The sequence below is a fragment of the Siniperca chuatsi genome, linkage group LG2, assembly GCF_020085105.1.
Source record: "Siniperca chuatsi isolate FFG_IHB_CAS linkage group LG2, ASM2008510v1, whole genome shotgun sequence".
NCBI classification, from domain to species: domain Eukaryota; kingdom Metazoa; phylum Chordata; class Actinopteri; order Centrarchiformes; family Sinipercidae; genus Siniperca; species Siniperca chuatsi.
The window spans coordinates 7728888-7750802 of NC_058043.1; the positions used below are offsets into that span (position 1 = coordinate 7728888).

The 21915-nt window shown below is 42.8% G+C and overlaps 1 protein-coding gene across 5 annotated transcripts in view; it reads left to right on the forward strand.

Annotated features, from left to right (window-relative positions):
• arhgef10la (Rho guanine nucleotide exchange factor (GEF) 10-like a) overlaps positions 1-21915 on the forward strand; it is a 112586-nt gene that overhangs the window by 21008 nt on the left and 69663 nt on the right. For 4 of the 5 annotated variants that reach the window (XM_044181984.1, XM_044182011.1, XM_044182020.1 and 1 more), the window contains 10 exons: positions 631-731; positions 1207-1284; positions 2541-2720; positions 3926-4042; positions 9045-9137; positions 10114-10284; positions 12220-12365; positions 13230-13402; positions 16252-16367; positions 17742-17869. In XM_044181984.1, coding sequence (XP_044037919.1) covers positions 631-731; positions 1207-1284; positions 2541-2720; positions 3926-4042; positions 9045-9137; positions 10114-10284; positions 12220-12365; positions 13230-13402; positions 16252-16367; positions 17742-17869 — 1303 coding nt within the window. The remainder of the gene's footprint in view (positions 1-630; positions 732-1206; positions 1285-2540; positions 2721-3925; positions 4043-9044; positions 9138-10113; positions 10285-12219; positions 12366-13229; positions 13403-16251; positions 16368-17741; positions 17870-21915) is intronic. The other variant, XM_044182001.1, reaches the window with a different exon arrangement.

Below are 21915 nucleotides of genomic sequence, written 5' to 3' on the forward strand. Positions count from 1 at the left end.
CCCTTGTCTAACAATAGAGAGAGATTAGCATCCATTAATGGAGTATCGAGCAGCTCCATAAACCATAGATACCAGACCCATGCCTCAAACAAATCTCTGAGCCATCACAAAGAGGTAAAGAGGCCAGTGCTGCTATTTTTAGATGTTGATCGGGGGAAATCTGCACAGCATTATATTTCTTTTCCACCAATCCTCTGTTATCATTCCAAAGTCTTTAATTGGAACGGTGGAAGCTTCTGGTATCTATGTCTTTATGGTGCCAATGCAGAGATGAGAATGTGTTGGATCGTGTTTTTGCAGACACACTTCTGTGTGCCTCCTTTACTCCTACAGAGATACAGTATTGTTTTGGAAGTTATTTCTTTTTTTCCGAAGGCCTCTCTGCCTCTCTTTCTCACTCATTTCTGCATTGCTCTCTCTCTCTCTGTCTTTTCAGGTAATATACTTATTGTGTCGCAGTGTCTCCAGCTGCAGTGAGATCTGAAGCCTGCCTTTCTGTTGTTCCCCTCTCAGTCTCATCATTCTGTACACACACACACACACACACACACACACACTCTCTCTCTCTCTCTCTCTCTTTCTCTTTTTAACCTTTCTGTATTTTTGTCCTTCATGTCTGAATGTCTGCAGAAGAGGAGGATGATGCAGGATACCTGGATGTGGCTGTGTCAGAAGAGAAGCATCCTCCTCCACAGCTGAGCCCCATGCCAGAGGGGCTGACCAACCACCAGGTGCACCTGACAGTTTCTGCAAATATTTTGTGTTATTTTTCCTAAATAAATGTAGCCTGCACATGCAGATGCATGCATTGTACTTAACATCTAGCATTTATTTGAACATATTCTGTACCCAATAGCCTTGGGATAAGGCTCTAGGCTGTAATGTTAAAAGTCTTCATTTGTTATTTCAGTATTTTTACATATCTATATGCTCTATTCTCTTTATCGTGTTTGGAAAAGCAGTGTGTTTTATAACAGCTAGAACAGCCACTTTCATGTCATAGGAAATCCAGTGATTCAGTACTCCGAGTGAGGCCTTGTTCAAACAGACCTACTCCTCTTTGAGTCTTTTTCCTCCTGTGACAAACACATGATTATAGTGCAATCCATCAACCTGCACCGTGCTTAACTGAAAGCACACCGCACACTGCAGCCCCATCATGTCCTCTTAGTGCTAGATTTCCTGACTGGTCTGTTGTCTACGCAGGTTGTCAGACGCCATATCCTCGGCTCCATCATTCAGAGCGAGCGGAGCTACCTGGAGTCTCTCAGGAGAATCTTGCAGGTGAGCTGTTAAGTCCCTGTTGTCCTCCTCTGCCACATGCAATATCTTCACCATTTAGCTATTATGAATTACACTGAAAAGAGAAGTGGTGATATCCATCAAATTACCAAGGTGTCTCAACATAAATAATCCTGATAAAACAGCCATCCTCATTTCTGTGGCATTGTGCTGATGCTAAGAGAGAGAGACTGTCAGACTTGCGCAGGATGGGGTGCAGCCGTTCCTCTTTAATCTCTCTTTTTAGTGGGGAAAAGGAGACTTGTTATCTCCTCATCACAGAAAAATAAGAGAAGCACCTATTGAAATGGAATCAGCAGCAATCAATGGTTGCCTTATACACCGCAAAATCTTTCACTGTCAAGATACAATGCGCTACCCTTGTTGTCGAGTGACATGATTGCATGTGATACTTGGGGAGGTTTAGCTCTTTTGAAATCTCTCTTGTTATTCAGACAGTCCAGCCATGAAGTAAATGCAGTGTCTCCAGACAGATAACATAAAAGATGAAAGTCCACAAGCACAATTAGACATTGAGGGTTTTAACTTTCATTATTGCTGGAACACAGATTCTTCATGTTATGCTGCCTGCCCATGGTACTTCTGTCGATGATTCATTTTCTGTGATGGATTTGCGGAGATAAGACATGCAAAACATCAACAAAAATGACCACCACTGTTGCTCAGATAGATTAATTTTTGGTGTTAAATAGTCTTTTCATCTTTCATGTTTGGCTGATACACAATATTATCTACACCTCAGCATGTTCAGATTCAAAGAAATCTTGTATACTGGCTTCCACAAAGAATATTGTCCACAAAGAACCTGTCAAATAATTTCTGTAGGCTATGCTAATATCCGCATGAGGGCTGACTGAAGAATCAATCAATGCCTCTTTTCCCATGTTGCTTTTGCATCTGTAACGCTGCTGGGAGCTGCTTTTTGCCATTATTATTCTGGCTTTTATGATTACAAGTCACCTTGACTTCTGAACATGTTTGCTAGTGGCAAATGCTGTTTTATGGGTGAATCCTTTGGACTGATGTGCTTCCAAGCACCATGACTACAATTCCTCATTTTCCTCAATTCATAGGATATATGTCTGTTACTCCTCAGTTGTCTTTTTATGCTGCTGAAAAGAAGAGATGCTTAAGGAAGGTGGACTGCTGATTCATCTTAAGCACCCATCCACCCACACACATACATATGCACAAATCAACAACAATAAAAACCCAATTTTCTCTCACAATCTCACCAGGAATACCACAGACCATTGATGGAAGCTGATCCACGTATCCTGAGTCCAAGGAAGATCCGGCCTATATTTTACCGAATCAGGGAGATCACACAGTGCCACTCCATGTTTCAGATTGCACTGGCGTCCCGTGTGGCTGAATGGGACTGCAGTGAGAAAATCGGAGACTTATTTGTTGCCTCGGTTAGTGTGCGTGCATGTGCATGTTTTTGGTATGCATCCTCCTAAGTGTGAAAGAAATAGAAATGCAAATTGGAGGCTTATTTGCTGCCTTATATATATATATATATATATATATATATATATATATATATATATATATATATATATATATATATATATATATATATGTGTATGTGTGTGTGTGTGTGTGTTTGTGTACAATCTTTGTTTGTTTCTGTCTTAAAAGCAATCAAAGACTTGAATTCTGGGGAAAGGCACTCATATTTTTCTTGGCATTTTTATCTAACTTTATCACACAATCTCTGCTACCAGAGTTATAATGAGCTACAGGTTTTAGATTGAGCAAACAGAGATAGTTTACCCCAAACATGGAATCAATTACAGTTGTGATGAATATCTCTGTTCCATCCAATGCCCTCTGGGATATGTGTTTACAAATTTTGACACTAGAATGAGTGTTCAGTGTGAGTTTCTGTTGTGAGTCTCTACAGTGTGCTCATCCATAAGGTCCGCTCATTATTTCTCTATTAGAGAGGCTGATTCGACTCTTGTCTTCTCTGCTGGCCATTACAGTGCTGTTCCATTGAAATCCTAAGACCTACCATCAGGTGAAGCCACACTGGAAAAGGAAAGTGCTGGGACTGTGTACTCCTCATTGAGCTGCCCCTTTTTCATGTGGCAATGTATCTGTACCTGCGGGGTAGTAATATCTGAGAGGCAAGAACCTGAAGGAGGGTGTGAGCAAAGAGATTTAATTCCTTCATGCGATTTGCTAATTCCCCACCACTCCAACTGCCACTATCAGTTGCCTGGTGTGGGTTTAATTGAGGAGAGAGAATAAATGTCTACCGCACAACAGACACAACCCCTCCCCCACACACACTCTCACACCTCATTCTTTGCCCAACATCTTAAATGGCTCATGAAGGGTGTTGCTGTAACCAGTATGGTAAACAAACCACTTTTTTTAAAGTACTATACTTAAATGGTCATTTTCTAGCCTCTCTTTACATTGAAATTACCTCTGGGTCACCCTGCAAACAGGATGGTTAGCCAGACATTCAAGATGTCAGAAGAAATTACATGACTGTGTTTGTTGATGCTGGTGTAAAGACAAAATAACAAACACGGCAGAGCAAAAGACCCTCTTATTGTAGGGCTGTTGTTACAAAATCAGATAATTATGCTTGTTTCTGTTTCCACAGTTTTCCAAGTCCATGGTGCTGGATGTATACAGTGATTACGTGAACAACTTCACCAATGCCATGGCTCTTATTAAAAAGGCGTGCATGTCCAAACCAGCTTTTCTGGAATTCTTAAAGGTGAGCTTTAGCCCTCAACAATATAGTTTTTATATGTTTTTTTCCTCTCAATTTTTAAATAAAAATAACTCAATTGTGTTTTAGTTCCTCTGTTGTTTTCCTCTGTAGTGTTCAGCAGATACTGAATCTAGCAGAGCCCCAAAGCGAAAGGCTTCAATAATACATACTTCTCAGGTTTCCAAAGAGACAGACAACTAATTCAGTGTGTAAAAAGGTGGTTATTTACACAGATACAAAATTGTTATTTACATTGGGTTCATGGATGGTATTAAAGTGTGTCCTGATTTTGTGAAATTGTGTTGTCTACCATGTAGCATTCACTTAAGGCGGCAAATTATACTGAAGCGCTGTATAACCCGCTGTGCTAGTTAGAACCAAGTGGATGAAAAAACTGCAGTTCCTCGAATGGCCACTTGAGGCTTGCCCCAGAAGCAAGTCAATCCCCATAGAGCCCCATGTTAAAATGCCCAACATTACAGCAGAAATAAACATGCTTACAGCCTAGTACAAACAACAGTTTTGGTCTCTATAGCTAATTTCCCCGTGACAGGTGGTTTCCCTATCAGGTGGCTAGCCATTAGGTGGTTCAGCAAACAGGCCTCATTTGACCCATCTCAGCTCCACCTCTTTGCCCATTTTTGGATTAGCCGGAGTCAGGCACTGTCAAAATTGCGATGGCTGGAGCCACCGGGAGCCGCCCACTTTGAGCTTCACAACGGCTCTTCAGAAACCTACGGGTGACGTCACGGACACTACCTCCATGTTTTATACAGTCTATGGTTCTAACCCTGGGATATGTTCGATTACCTGGACCACCTTGGACATTTCCTGTAATCATGTTGTAATCACATAATTATTCTCAGAATCTGACAATAAATGTATTTGTAGGCTTCTATATGCACTTGACATTTTTTAGTATATCTTGAAAAGCTCCCATGAGTTTTATAATGAAACACCTCAACTTGAATACAGGCTGGTTCACACAAAAAAATAGGAAAATACAACACTTCTGGTTAATCTACGTATATATGTGAAATGAAAAGTGGAAATTTGACAATTTTCCACAACCAGACAATCAAGATGCCTTCTGTTTCAGATATTAATTAGGGCTCATGAACATGGAAAAATAGTGCTAGGGTGCATGGAGGGTTATTATTTAAATGTGCTGAGTTTAACAATTCCCTGTGTGCCCAGCATTCATTCATGAGTATGACCTGGATCATTGAGCTGTATTGCTGATTTACAGAACAAGATCACACAGCTGACAGCCCTGCATGTTACTTCAGATAACATGTGTCCCTTCCTTTCTGTTAAAAGGTTCCTCTCTCTCTCACTGGCAATGTGAAGACAAAGCAAATAATAAATTGGCTAGACACAGACTGGAAAAAACATTGAATCAATGACAGATTCACAGACAATGTTGCTTTAAAAATATTGTGGAGGCACTGACTGCATGCACATGACCTTAAGCACGCAATGAAAATTTACAGGGATAGGGACTATTATATTGAGTTTGAATACAGTTTACAGACATTATGAGGTAATATGAGAGCTGCGTTTGCAGAGAAGCATCTAGGTGAGTGTAAATCAGTTGTTTTTGATTGAATAGAACTTTCTAAAATTAGCAAATTGATATCCAGCGATATCAATAAATACCTACAATTATCCAAGCAACATTTCTTTATTTTTGTACACTGAAAAGAATATTTAAACACCAAAAACCTCGAATATTCTCTGAGATTATAAAGTCATAAATTTGCGAGAAATTAAGATTAATTCTGGATGTACATGTACCGAGCGACAGCCAGCTAGTTCCAAGGGTAAAGTGAATGGTTGTGATAGGATTATAATGAAGAAGGGGACCCCATGTTTAACATTAGGGGAGGGGTGGGGTAGTGAAATCACCATCCCCTTTTCCCTGCACTTCACAGTTCACTCTCTGCGTCTTGCCTCAAGAAACACATTTTTCTCCTGCGATGATTATAACAAACCATGTGATCAGAGTTGATAGCTAGTCCGCTCTGATCCATTTGGGTGTCAGATATATTGACACACAGATCCAAGACTTGTGGCAATAAAACAGGACCCTATCTGACCCAATTAGACTGAATATAATTTGGACTTGCCCTGGCTCGGGATTTGGTGATTAGGAACTGAGTGGACCACTGAAGACCTCTAATTTGAACTTCTTCAGAGTTTCCTCAGCAGCCTTGCTGGTGGTTGTCAATGCTAACCAACTAATCCCAAGCTTTTGGGTGCCTTCTGGCTGATAACATCAGATAACCCACTATTCCTTGCTTCCTTCATGGAGAACTATTGACAGCTTGTAGTTCCCAATACATTAGGCAAAGACTCCTGACTGCGTGCCACTTCTTCTACTTGGTGGGGAAACAGGATTCCTACATCTCCCCCTCAAAAAGACAGAGATGGTGAAATATATCAGTCAAGATGATCCTGCTGTTGGTCCAGGCTCCAATGGCTGTTGGAAACATGACTCAGTTTGGTGTTTCCTATTGGTGATTATTACAGGCAAGACCTCTCTATCAACTGAGAAAATTCAGACCATGTCCTGAGAGATCAGTCAACTACTGCTGCATAGATATCATCTCAGGCAGTGTTTTGGTTTTAGACACCATCTGTGTTAGACAGGTTTGACTGAACATGACTGCCCTCCAAACGAGAGATAGAGGTTCTCCTTAAAACCCCTCTCACCCACAACTGTCTCTCTACCTGACACCACTCAAGCATTTTCAGTGCAAGAAACAGGAAAGAGCCCATCTCCAATGACATCTTAACCTGGTCAGGTGTGGTGTAAAGATTTTACCTATTGCTCCTTAAACTTTATATGGCATCCATTCAGGGTTCACCTTTGTTTTACAAGGTTACCTGTGAAAGGTTTTGTATCTGTCCAGTTGCTGAACTGTGGATCTGGCAGATTAAAATAGCATCTTTGAGATCACTGCTTTTTGCACATGGGATAAGTTTGCCTTCAGGACTTTCTGGCAGAAAGGATTTCTGCCTTTCTTTTTTCTAAACCTAACCAAGTAGTTTTGGTGTCTAAACCTAACCAAGTAGTAAGGTTTTCTGGCAAAAAGGCATTCTGGAAGAAAGCCCTGAGGGCAAATTTCTCCTATGTGCAATTGGGTAGAAGGTGTCTTCCTAGCTTGGTGTTTGCTCTATAGTTGCCAGGGGCTTCCTCTTAAGGCCCACTTACATTGTGTGATCTTGGCTGTCCCAGATGAAAGAGAAATGGGGTGAAATCTTTGGTTGTCAATCAAAAACAGTGGTCTTCAGTCATACTGTGAGACAAATCTCCCAAAGGCTGACATAGAGCTTTGGCGATCAAAGACAAGCTGTGTCACAAATTTTGGACCAAACTCCCACAATGTGACTGCTGCTGTTATTCATGTTTACAAACCAACCATCTGGAGAACAACATGAAATGATGCAGAATACACCAGTGAGCTAGCATTATGCTTCTGCTAATTCTGCTGCCAAGACTTTCTTTTACCCATCTCGCTCACAGTGATGTGCAAAGTGCTTAAGATTGATTTTATCAAACAGTGTATAGGCACTTTTACTTTCACTTTTAAGTCTGTTGACCAGTGACAATGTTCCTGGTCAGGCTGGGTGTGGTGAAGTGTTTTTGCCTGCCTGTGTTCAGTTTTGTGTAATGTCAGTCAAGCTGTTCCACAAGGCTCGCCACAGGAGGAGCACTCTAATCTTTGCATCATGCTACTCTATAAGTTGCTGACTTCATGGATGACTAGTTAGGTCACATTACTCCTTACATAGGGCCAGTACAATGGGAGAATGTCAAATTCATACTGATGGTCAGGTTAAGTGCATGTCAATTTGAGTGAACTCCACAGGTGGATGAACCTGTCAAATTACTTCACTTGTGCTTATAGAACTAGGGTTACAATGTTCATGAATCTCTTGAGTGTATAGTACATGAGCCATTTACATATATCAGTACCCTATCCTGTGAGCATTTTTGAACTAAGGATGTAAGTTACTGCCCTATGTAGATTTTCATAATTGGTTTTATTTTTTTGCTTTATTAAGACATCACCTTTTAAAATGGTGGAAATTTTTTGTGAGAATTCAAGTCAGATATCACAGTATTTTTGACCAAATACTGTGCCTTGAAAATGGTGTAAAGTGTTTTAATGTAATTTGATGATATCCAGTATTAAGATGATGATATATGTGACAGTGACTGAAGGTCTAATAATGTCAATATCATGACTAAAAAAGTAGGTTATTCATCATTCATTTCACTCAGCTGGAAACATCAGATATTTGTGAATTTAATAGACTGCAACATTAAGTGCTAGGAAAACCCAAAGGTTGACTGGATCATATTTTATCAGTCAAATTTATTTTATAATATCAAGTATGAATTTAACTGATATCCTGTTCTAATCTACGTGTGTCATCTTAAAAGTGCATAAAGAGTTTCCTAACCCTAAGGAAAAATAAATATACTTAAAGTAAAAAGAAAACAGATTATATGTTAGCTACTGCAGTGTATAGCAGATGATGTCAGATCTCTCAAGTTTCATCAACAATTTTTATTATTTATTTTTTATTATTTCTGACTCACAGTCGATCTTATCTTCCCTTTACTACCATACCATATATTAAATGTGCCCAGTGATTTGCCTTTTTATACTGATGGTGTCATCGTGGCACAGACTTGACTCTACACCAAAATAATATCTTCTCCTGACCTACGCCCACAGTAATACATTAGAAATAACACTCAAAAAATCTCCTCTTTAATACTAAGACTCTTTCATACTCTCATATGACTAACAGACCCTGATTTTCATACCTTATTCACCCACTCACACGCCTGCACATGGTCTATAGAGGATTCTGACAAGCTCCTCTTAAAGTAGGAATAACATAGTTTCCTATTAATGGCCTTTCTGTGCAAAATTATTTTTCCAACTGCATGTTCTATTTTAATTCTTTTTTCTCTATTTGTTTCCAGAAGAAGCAGGCATCTAGTGTTGACCGGATCACTCTGTATGGCCTGATGGTTAAGCCCATTCAACGATTCCCTCAGTTCATATTGCTCCTGCAGGTATAAAATGTTGTTTGTAAAGGTATAGTCATTTCATTTGTTTTAATGAAGTGGGTCTCTTCAAGTCTTACTTCCAATACGAGAAACTAGAGTCGAATTAAAAATTCAGCAGCACATACACTAATAAAGATGCAAAGCTGCAAGGCCACAGAATCGATTATGGATTTTAACTTATCCAAAGTACAAGAAGTTGTACCTCACATACTTTTACATTGGGGTTAGCTAGAGCTTGAAAAGTAGCTAGCCACATCAGTTTTTCATATTGCTGGCTTTACATCCCGACTCTTCCACTTTCTATTCTGAGCAAAGATTTGGATTTGAGCTTGACTTGCTGGATCTGCAGTAGCTCATTTCATCCCTCAGTAGGCATTGATTATCCATGAATTCAAAAGATAAGTTATGAATGTGAATCAGGCATTTTCTTCTAGCCTAAACTCAGTACTCCAAAGAGGAAGTGTATGTATTAAATCATAGATCACAGTGAACTAGAGCTCAAGGCACTAAGGTACATCTGAGATGCATATCAAGACAACACCAAGCTTTCACTGGGTCATAGATGCAGGGCAAATATAGACATGCAATCCACAAAGCCTGCAGTTAGACAGACTTTGATGATTTGGAGTTTTCAAATTTGTTTTTATTGGTTTGTTTAAGCCAACACTGCTTACAAAAGGGTAAAAATTGCAATACAATGAGCTTTAGAAAGTTTACATAACCACTGGACAGTCAGTGTGGTGTACACAGTTACCTAAAGCCTCTGGAATCTGTAACAGTCACACACCTAAACTCAAAGAGAGTATTTGACCCAGATTTGAACTTATCAAGGCAAAGACAACACTCTCACTAGAGCACATTATTTAGTTACAATTCATTATATTGCAGGATACAGAGGAAAGTATTAAATCATACACAAAGAATGTTCCATTTTTTTTCTTGCAGTGTCTTTACTTAAAACTTTCCATGTGACCTTTTCTAGGACATGCTTAAGAATACACCGAAGGGCCATGTGGATCGCTTGCCCCTGCAGCTTGCTCTGACAGAGCTGGAGATGCTGGCTGAGAAGCTGAATGAACAGAAACGAGTAGCTGACCAGATTGCAGAGACTCAACAACTAGCCCGCAGCGTCAGTGATCGCCTGCTCAGTAAGGTGACTGGATACACTCACGCACACGTACATGCACTTGCACATATGCCCCAATCAAATCAACTGTGAGCTAGCCTCTGAGCCCTTTAACTCCTCTGCGTTGTTATCACTGTGAGCCAAACACCTATAAATTAAACTAGAATATAGCAATCGCTTATATCACTTTCCCACACATTTATCTAGGGAGGCATTTTTATTTAGAGAAATTATCTCCTAGAAATGATGCCCATTATCATCCCTAAACAGTACCAAATGCAATGGCAGAGGCGTTGCTTCTCCATTACCACACTGAAATTACAGTCCTGCCGCTGCAAATCTGAACAAATGCAGCTCTGAATAAGAAGAATTAGGGGGTAAATGAGACATTTAATTGGAAACTGTAAGAGAGCTATCTCTTTCACCCTGTCGCTCTTCCTCTCTCTCCACTTCCCCATCTATTCCCCTCTTGCACCCCCTTGCATACTCTCTTGCTTACTTTATCACTCCACTTATACACTCTTCTTCTCTTTCTCTAGTGTGACTGCATCTTCCTCTGTCTTCTTCTTCTCTCTCTCTCACCCTCCCCCTCTCTTAATGTCTCTCTATCAGCCCTTGCTTTCCAGGACTCTGAGATGAGCTGATTCGGCCAATCTCCTCCACTCCACACAGAATTCCATTTGCTGTGGTGACACTGCAGAATTCCAATAGGAAACAGTCTCCTCTATTGCCCCCATAACCATCCAATGAAATATTCATTCTTTGTCTCAAAGTATCTAAGTCGCCGGAATAGGACAGATAACAATGTGAGTTAGAATGGGTTTCGCACACATTCACACAACACATGCACTCTCACTCACACATGCACACATGCATGGTGCAATGCCCTCTGTGCCTTCTGAGGCTTGAAGACTTTAAGGATGTATTTTTATAGCAGCCCACCTCTTGAGGGGGCTGTATGGTTTTGTGGCCATCAAATGGCAGTCCCACTTGGACTAATGAGTCATAGTGTGTGCTATCTGAGCCACAGCCAAAAGCTGTACTGCAGGTTGTAGAATGGACACAGCAGAGAGATTCATTATTTCCTAAAATGTTTGCCTTTTGAACAAACACAAACATCAAAGTATCAGATGTTTGCATGTAAAGAAGCAGGTGTAAACTCCATATTTGGACTTAACCTGCTGCTTGCAGTATTGTTGCTTCACTTAAATTGGGATGAGCCTGGCTTAGATTGGCGCAGTATGCATAAAACTAAAAGTATTGATTTATCATAAAAGAAGTTGGACCAAAGTGATAAAAAAGCTTTCTGTTGATATTTCCCTTTGCCAAACATATGGATGACTGGAACACACAGCTTATGTCAACATACTATAACATAAATTGCATCTGTTATTGGATTCTTTAACTGTGTGTGTGTGTGTGTGTGTGTGTGTGGGTACATTTGTGTAAATGTGTGCATGCAACAAACTGTTTATGCATTTATATTCATGTGTAGTTGCCTTGTTGTGGTGGAAAGGATTGTGTGTCCCAGTGCTCATAAGCTAAGCCAGTTTGGACTCTGTGGTAGTGGTATGTTGGAGAGCATGGTACAGACAAAAAGACAAAGAATGACCTGAAGCATGTGTTCAGAGTATTTATTAAAAAAAGTTTCTGGCAGCTCCTGTAGCGCAATTAAATTGAAGGTTGTCTTTAGACACTGTAAACATGTGTGCAAGGCAAATGTGCATTGTCTCTTTCACTATGTTAGCTGAATGAACAGGCTAGAGATCTGTGTGTGCTTTGTGTGTGTACGTATACACACATTAAATGACATTCAGCAGCATGAATGCGTTGCTAATCCCTGATGAGACATCTGTTCCTCCAAGCTTGACTTCTGTGTCCTCCAGGCACTGAACTCTGGAGGACTGGCCCTTTGTGATGCTGTCTCCTCCGCCTCTGATCTGATTGCTGTGTCCCTTTTAGCAACTGAACTCGGAGCAGGGGTCACTGGTCCTTTGTGAGACGCTTATTGAGACTGTGTATGGCGAGCGGGGACAAGTCCTGAAGTCAAAGGAGAGAAAGGTCTTCCTCTTTGATGATGTACTCATCTGTGCCAACATAAATGTCAAGTAAGTCCCTCTTGTAGAGCAAGTTGAGCTAAATGCCTTTGCATTCAAAAATACTTTGCTAATGCGTTCATAATGCATAGTTCTAGCATGAAGTTGTGTAAGTTTTGAAAGAAGAGTCTGCTAAACTGCTCAGTTAGGAGAAATAGCTATTAGGTGGCACAGGACTCTTAACATGATGCCCTAGGTTTTGCAAGGATATTTTGGCAAACTGCATAGGAAAGAGAAATAGCTGCTAGGGGTTTTGAGCACTATCTGGAGTTGCAGGAGCTTTATCAGCTTTAAACAAATGGTATAATGCCTAACTAAAGCTATAGGAGTCTTAGATTACTGACATAAAACATTTTTTGGTTTCTTTCCAATTTATCTTATGTGACAGCACCATTGATCACATCTCTCTCTTCTTTCCCTCTCGCTCTCTCTCTTTCGAGAAATAAACAGGAAAGGGATTTTGTATATTTTGCAAAGCTCCTGTCAAAGATGTCGCTTAAAGCCCTCTTCTTCAGCCTTCAAAGTAATTATCACTCTGCGTCTCATTCAACTCGAGTGTCCCGAAGTTGACTTTGTCGGCCCTCCAGGATCTTGACAAACCGATCACAATGTTGATTGTCTGCGTGATTACAGGAATACATGAATAGCAATGAACTCCTCCTCACAGCCAGGGGTACAATTTTGGTGATCACGTGGGTGATCATACAGATTATAATTCCCACTCCCAGTCTTCTTCGTGACATTTCAAAGAGCGTCTCGTCCTATGGAGTGCTAGGTGTACTGCTGTTAGCAGGATGCAGATAGGGAGGGAATTTTCTCAGGTTGTTTTCCTTCTAAACTCCGTCCTCTAATTGTTTATGTTCTTATCTCCACCAGGGGGCCTCCGGATATCAGCAGCCTGGTCCCTGTCGGCCCCAAGTACACCATAAAGTGGAGCGCCCCCTTACAGCAGGTGCAAGTAGTAGAGGTGGGGCAGGAGGGCTCTCAAAGCAAAGACACCTTCTTCCACCCGAGTGGGGCCAAGCGGCCAAGTGGTGTCTGCACTTCAGGTAAAAACAAAAAAAATGTGAACCAGTCCTATCTCATTCCTTTCCCCCATGTGTCATCCTCTAGTTAATCTCATCACTTGGAAAGACTTTTAGTCTCAGTCCCTTACTCTGACTCAGCAAAGCTAATCTGTTTCTGTTCTCAAGTGTCCCGCGGAGGGCTGGAGATGCATGCGTGCGGCTTGCCACTCTGATTGAGGATGTGTTTGTGAGGAGGATAGTGATGATGGTCACTTGTTCCCATCTGTCTAGGGTGTTTTATCTTGGAGAGAGATGTAGGGGTAGAGAGCCCCCTGCCGCAGCATCCCAACAGTCTCATTTCATTCTCTGATAGACCACAAACACTAGAGTGGAGTCATCAATCTGCAGAGATTATTCCCTCCCTTTCCAGGCCCAATTAGAGAGCCAGTGGCAGTAGATAGGAATCGGTGGTTGGAACACTAGTTCTCCCACCACCCCTCACTAAACTCTGGTGTATACAGAGCTTGACGCGATCCCTGATAAATGTGCCATGGGAAAAGGGAGATACAAAGCCTTATCAGGATGTAATGGTACAGGATTTTTAAAGTTGCAGCTCCATGACTTAAATATTAATGGTGCCTTCTTTAGAGCTACCCGTGTCATGCTCAGCAAGCAACTACTGTTTTGAGAGCTGGTTTAGATTCTCACTGGATTAAGTTTTCGCTTTTGTGCAGGTAGTGTATACTTGTATACTCACAACTTTGCTGCAAGGTTTTGGAATCATTTAAGGTTAGCTCTCAATGCAGTTGTCTCTCTTCCTTTACCTGCAACTCTGCGAATGTTATGCCTCACAGAGGGTGCTGTATTCTGACTCTGACATTCTCTCTTCTTTTTTTCACTTTTTCGACACGGCACGGTCACCTTAATCATGTCTATACAGAAACCTCCCTGAACATCTGTGGGGCCGTTTCCCAAATTTTCATTCAGACAGGCTGTCCCATCTATTTATAGTTTCTTCCCCTGTGATGTCATTCAGTGGGATGTCTAGTCTAAATCCTGCGCTCCCTCAGCATGGCTCAAAATGGAATCATTTTCATCTTCTGCGGACCCTGGTGCTACTCTTTATTGATGAAAGCTGGCCTTTAGGGAAATGCTGGCCCGTTTTTCTTACTCAGCCCCTTTGTCTCTGCCTATGACTCTCTCCCTGTCTGTCCCTAACAACACACAGAAAGCCCACCAATGCATGTGTTCTTTTTTTGAAAGTCCAGTTGTTTACTCTCATGCTGTTTTACCTTCATTCTGCCCCCATTATACCACCCTTATTGCTGCTTTTCTTTTGACCTGCTGTCAGGAGTGCAGTTTCTTTTTGCCAGAAGTGTACCAGTGGACTTTGGCTGTGAATCAGACAAGGGTTTTCGATGCAGGTGTGGAAGCTGCATTGTCTTTAAATCCACTGGCTAGCATCACTGGCACAGCAGCTGAGTGCCAAATTGCTGACTTATTCCAGAGAAAGCAGGGATGGACCCCTCTGGGCTCTGGCCTTCCACACCAGTGAGCTACGTGCCTGGCGGCCGGTGTGGATAGCCATGTCTGAGTGTGAAAACCATATCCTGCCTCACCAACTGGATTACGCTGGATTACAACTCAGCACATTCACCTCTTGGGCCGTAGCCAACAGCAGGCCCCAGAGGACTCAACAAACCTGTACAGGGGTCCAGGCAATCCCTTTGGAGAGGACAGGAAGACATTGTTCTTGCAACTTGCAGCACACCCTTTTATATTCAGATATCTCACCTATTGATTTCCTTGCACAGATGACAGATGTCACTGGCTGAATGTGACAAAGATCCCATTAAACCCCAAAAGCTACAATGGAGTACTTTAAATGAACAATCCCAGCCCACCCCTCTCTTCTTCTCACTTTCTTTCCTCTTACGGATTTACTCTCACTCCATTTATGCACGTGGATAGACAAAAGGCGGCATGTCCCCTCAGAGGAGCATGCCTCACTAAGCCCGCCTACCGGCTCAGCTCTTCTGCTGCTTTATTATGTAGCAGTGGTGACAGTGCAGGACAGCTCTGGGGTGAAATCTACCTGCAGAATTTAATTAGGCAGTTCTCATGGAGCCTGCTGCTGGGGAGATGTGGGCCAGGGGAGCTAGGATGGAGGATGGCAGACAGGAGGAGACACTATCGATTCGCGGCAGTAGGAGAGAGAGACTTTGAAGGTAGCGGGCCTCAAATCAATGCTGAATTTTGCGTTTAATGAGACACCTGCATTCCTTTTGGCCAGAAAAAGGCCATCATAGCTCCAAATAACAGTCTTTCCATCTGATATTTTTTACTCATAAATTCACTGTCTGTAGTTCAACAAATAATGAAGATCGATCCATCTACACATCGAACCTCTTTTATTAGTGCCACTGGAGTTTCAGCAAAAGCAACTTTTCTTTATGCACTTCCACTTACTTAGTGTGTAGAACACTTTAACCCTGAACTTTCATGTATATTGCATGTCTTCATCAAGATAGTTGGTCCATATACCATATATGTTTATTCTATATATTGTTGAGATTGTATCCTTTAAATGATTAGTTGATTGACAGAAAATGAATTGACAACAGTTTGTTTATCAATTGCTGGTTGCAGCTTCTCAAAAATGAGAATTCTTTGATTTTTATCAGTGTGTACTGAATAGCTCTGTGTTTTGGACTGTTGGTCAAACAAAACAAACAATTTGAAGACATCACCTTGAGCTTTGTGAAGTTGTGATGGCCATTTTTTCATAATTGTTTGACAATTTATAGACAACCTAAGTGCGCTTTTCTTTTGCATGCAATATGTTGGTGATATCACAAACTCTTAGGCTTTGCGTGTTTTCCACCTCTCAGGTAAAGCGATCCTTGGCCCTCCACGGCTCTACCAGGAGCTGCAGGAACTGCAACATGACCTTTCTGTCGTGGAGGAGGTCACTCTCCTTGTGGGCACGCTGCAGGGGATGTACCAGGTACATGTTGCTTCATGTTACATTTATACCGTGGCTGGACTGTCTCATATCATACAACATATATAATGCAACAAAGTCAGCCAAAAGGCAAGATCTCAGGCATAGGTTTCCTCTGTCTGTCTGACTCTACAGGCCAAACCACTAAAGTCACAGTTTGTTACATTTATCACACCACTACACATGGTAGCCTTGTTCTCTCAGGGTTTTCTCTGAAAGCCTTAGTTCAAATTGGCCACTTAAAAAAAGTCTGCTATTCTCTCCTCCAAAAACTGCTTTCAGCATCACAAATGATTTATAAGCCAGTTATCTCAAGATATGTATATACTGTACAGTATATAATATATGAACTATGGAATGTATTCTGTAAACTGCAGCTTACCTTACAATAGCTCTTAAGCCCTGAGAACACTCCACAGAATCACAGAAGCAGCAAAGACAAAATTGAAGTATGCACAGTTCATTTAAATTGCCTGATTCAGTGCAAACTAAGAGATCAAGTTCAGATGGTACAAGGATAACCATTTAGGGAAATCTCTTTTTGCTATTCCTCTTAAAGGAAATTGCTAAAGAATTCTAGATGTTTAAAATGGGATCAAAGAAAAGTCTCATATGCTTTTTGAATCATCAGTTTCTGAAAGCATGAAGTCTCCCATCTATCTCCTCATCAACAGTGCCACAATGGTGGGAATGAGATGTTCCCTCTGATAGAAGTGTCAGATTTGCTATGTTGCAAAAGAAACCGGCAGTGCCCCTCCTGTAGCGTTCAAATCAGGACACTTCCCAGTAGTCTGCCACTAACGCAGGGAGGTATGTATACTCCAGCAATCACCAAAGAGCCTCTCAGGCTAATGGTGGCACCTTTGCCTCCCTGCACTTCATGAGCACGATGGCCTCAGGATGAATGATATTGGGCTGGCATTAAATTACTGATTTTCAACTTTCCACCCAGTTATAATATTGTCCATCAAACAAATAGATAAAATACTTCTGCAAGGCTCATTGCCTTCAGAAAATTGATTTGATTCTATTTGACTTGAGGGACTAGGTATTACTGTACAATGCTGGTGTTGAAGTAAATTCAATGTTACATTTGAGGGGATAAAAATGCCACAACCATGTAGCTTAAAATAATGTGCTGCAGTTTTATGTGAGTCGATGTGTGGTTGTTTGTGTGCAAGAATATCAATATGTAAGTAAATCTTATTTTACATGCATACATTTTAAGTGCATTACATGCATACTGACCACAGGGTTATACTACCAGTATAACCCTGTGGTCAGTATGCATGTAATGCACTTGAATCTTTGCTAGATGACCTACTGTATGCTACAGCTAAGAAACAAGTTTTTACTCTGTGTGTTTTTCCATCAAAGAACCTGAACACCACTGTGGCCCAGGACTGGTGTCTGGCTCTGCAAAGGCTTATTCGCATCAAAGAAGAACAGATCCAGAGTGCTAACAAATGTCGCTTACGCCTGCAGGTGCCTGGCAGGCCAGACAAGTGAGTAGTATCTCACATACAGATGTGCTCTAAGTAAAATTTACTGTATATATTTGGGTATGTGAACATAAATGACCACAACAGCAACAGCAAAGACAACAAAAAAGGCAACAACGGCAACACCAAAGGGGTTCCTATGTTTCTTAACTGATTTAAAAATGGAAGTACAGCAGTGTCCCTCTCTCTCTCTCTCTCTCTCTCTCTCTCTCTCTCTCTCTCTGTCTCTCTGTCTCTCTCTCTCTCTCTCTCTCTCTCTCTCTCTCTGTCTCTCTGAGAGTGTGTGTATATATATATATATATATATATATATATATATATATATATATATATATATATAGAGAGCGGCTGGATAGCTCGATTTGATAGGCCACGGGACACTCACGGGGAACAAGGGTTCGAATCCCCTCGGGCGCAATGAGCAATGACCCATCATCCAGTGTGGGTCCTTAGGCAAGACCCTTCACGCTGCTGCCTACCTCATGATGATGAGTGGCGATGAAATGATTGACATGCCGGCTCAGACGTCGCCAAGGTCTGCGTCAGGTGTTGGGAACCAGGGCATCGAGGCGACAAATGGGCTACTGGAACAAGCCGGAAATGGGCGAGATGCGATAACAAGGCTCTGTTGGAATGCTACTACTCCAGTAACCCTAGTCAGAGGGGTTACATGCACAGGATGTGGGGTGAATGGTTACTTCGAAACCCACAATCGAGGCTTCCAACTGTGTTCCAACATCCACAAGCGGCAACTGCTATCACAACTTGAGATTGACGAGGTACAACACAAATGCTACGGCAAGGGGGAGCCAGGACTACAGGTCAGAGGGGAGCATCCAGCAGCTCCCCAACCAGAGATTGGTCACGAAGCCCCAAGAGAAATCACGCTGAACGAGGCAGCAACTGACCTGAAAGATAAGATCATGGCGAGGATGAATACAAGGCAACCCCGACGCCAACTACAACGGCTAAGTGAAGTACCATCAGAAAGTCTCCTAGAAGATGTGAATGCAGCATTGAGAGCGATCCCTACCACAACCACCAATGAGCTGATATACGCCTCAGCAGCAGTGATCCTAGAGATGCTTGGCTACAAGAGCAACCATGGGAGCCATGAGAGACAATACCCACCATGGAAACGAAGGTTGGAGGCAAAAATCAAGGAGGCCCGGAGAGAAGTGAGCCAACTGACAGAGGCTGAGAGAGGTGCAATGAGAAAGCAAGTACCCAAGAAGTACAACCAGATGCCCATACCTGAAGCACTCGAAACTGCCAAACAAAGGCTCCAAGCCTTGGCCAGCCGCCTAAAGAGATACACGAGAGATAATGAAGCCAGAAGAATAAACCGGCTGTTCGCAACTCAACCTGCGAAAGTGTACGCTCAATGGCAGGGTAATAACAGCAGAGCAGACCCACCAAGGCTGGAAACGGAGCAGTACTGGAAAAGTATATGGGAAAGGGAGGCATCACACAACAGCGATGCACAGTGGCTGGCAGCCCTGAGAAAGGACCACAGCAACCTCCCTGAACAGAATCCAGTCACCATCACAGCGGCAGACATCCAAGAAAGAGTCTCAGGTATGAAGAACTGGACAGCACCGGGCCCTGACAGGATCCACACCTACTGGCTAAAGAAGCTCACTGCACTCCACGAGCGCCCTAGCAGCACAAATGAACCAGCTGCTAAGAGATGGGACGCACCCTGAATGGCTTACCGAAGGGCGCACAATCCTGATCCTGAAGGATCCCGCAGCGGTACAGTCCCATCCAACTATCGGCCAATAACCTGTCTCTCCACAACATGGAAGCTCATGTCAGGCATCATTGCGGCTAAGATAAGTGGACACATGGATCAATACATGAGCAAAGCACAGAAGGGCATTGGCAGAGGAACCAGAGGAGCCAAACACCAACTCCTGGTTGACAGAACAGTCACCCAAGACTGCAGAGCCCGACACACCAACCTGTGCACTGCCTGGATTGATTACAAGAAAGCATATGACTCAATGCCGCACACATGGATCACTGAATGCTTAGAGATGTACAACATCAACAGGACTCTAAGGGACTTCATTGCGAACTCGATGAGGCTGTGGAAAACCACCCTTGAGGCCAATGGTAAGCCACTTGCACAAGTATCCATCAAATGTGGCATATACCAAGGAGATGCTCTGTCCCCACTGCTGTTCTGCATAGGTCTCTCCCCCTCAGCCAAATAATCAACAAGACTGGCTATGGATACCGACTCAGGGCAGGGCCACCATCAGTCACCTCCTCTACATGGATGACATCAAGCTATATGCTAAGAGCGAGCGGGACATCGACTCACTGATCCACACCACCAGGATCTACAGCTCTGACATTGGGATGTCATTCGGGCTTGAGAAGTGCAGTCGAATGGTGACAAAGAGAGGGAAGGTAGTCCACACAGAAGGGGTCTCACTCCCAGAAGGAACAATAGCAGACATTGAGGATGGTTACAAGTACCTTGGAATACCACAGGCAAATGGCAACCTCGAAGAGGTAACAAGGAAGACGGCAACGGCCAAATACCTTCAACGAGTAAGGCAAGTCCTAAGAAGTCAGCTCAATGGCAAGAACAAAGCCCAGGCAATAAACAGCTACGCCCTGCCAGTGATCAGATACCCTGCAGGAATAATAAGGTGGCCAAAGGAGGAGATACAGACCACAGACGTTAAGACGCGAAAGCTCCTCACCATGCATGGAGGGTTCCATCCCAAATCCAGCACCCTGAGACTGTACGCTAGCCGTAAGGAAGGCGGCCGTGGACTAGTGAGTGTGAGAGCCACTATCCAGGATGAAACATCCAAGATCCACAAGTACATCCAAGATAAGGCCCCAACAGATGACGTGCTCAGGGAATGTCTCAGGCAATGGGGAACAGAGGAAGACGTGCTGGAGGAAGGACCATCATGGGAGGACAAACCCCTACATGGGATGTACCACCGGAACATAACTGAAGTGGCTGATATCAAGAAGTCCTACCAATGGCTAGAGCGGGCTGGATTGAAGGACAGCACAGAGGCACTCATCATGGCTGCACAGGAGCAGGCCCTGAGCACCAGAGCAATAGAGGCCCAGATCTACCGCACCAGACAAGACCCAAGGTGTAGGCTGTGCAAAGAGGCCCCTGAGACAATCCAGCACATAACTGCAGGGTGTAAGATGCTGGCAGGAAAAAAAGCATACATGGAGCGCCATAACCAAGTAGCTGGCATAGTGTACAGGAACATCTGCACCGAGTATGGACTGGAAACCCCGAAGTCAAAGTGGGAAACACCTCCAAAGGTGGTAGAGAATGACCGAGCCAAGATCCTGTGGGACTTCCAGATCCAGACTGACAGAATGGTAATGGCGAACCAGCCTGACATCGTGGTGGTTGACAAACAACAGAGGAAAGCCGTTGTGGTTGATGTGGCGATACCAAGCGATGGCAACATCAGGAAAAAGGAACATGAGAAACTAGAGAAGTACCAAGGGCTAAGAGAAGAGCTGGAGAAGGCCTGGAAGGTGAAGGCAACAGTGGTGCCCGTGGTCATCGGAGCACTCGGGGCAGTGACCCCCAAACTGGAGGAGTGGCTACAGCAGATCCCTGGAAGAACACCAGACATCTCGGTCCAGAAGAGCGCAGTACTGGGAACAGCAAAGATACTGCGCAGAACCCTCAAGCTCCCAGGCCTCTGGTAGAGGACCCGAGCTCGAAGGACGAGACCACCCGCGGGGGGTGAAGGACAAAGTTTTTTATATATATATCGCTTGCCTCTTTTAGATGACAAAATGATTGTTGTTACATATATGCACTTAGATCACTTGGCCAACAGGGCACGCTGACCTTTTGCAAATTTGAGGCCAGAACAGTTTATTCTGTCGTGAGTGGGTAATTACCCTATTCAAATAATTCATTTCCTTCTGTACTTGGATGGAATAATTATATTTTATACATTATTTTTCTCATTTGCTCAACTAAGATCCATATTATTTTATGTTTACAGTATCTGTGCTGAAAAGCCAAATATTCAGCATTTAGT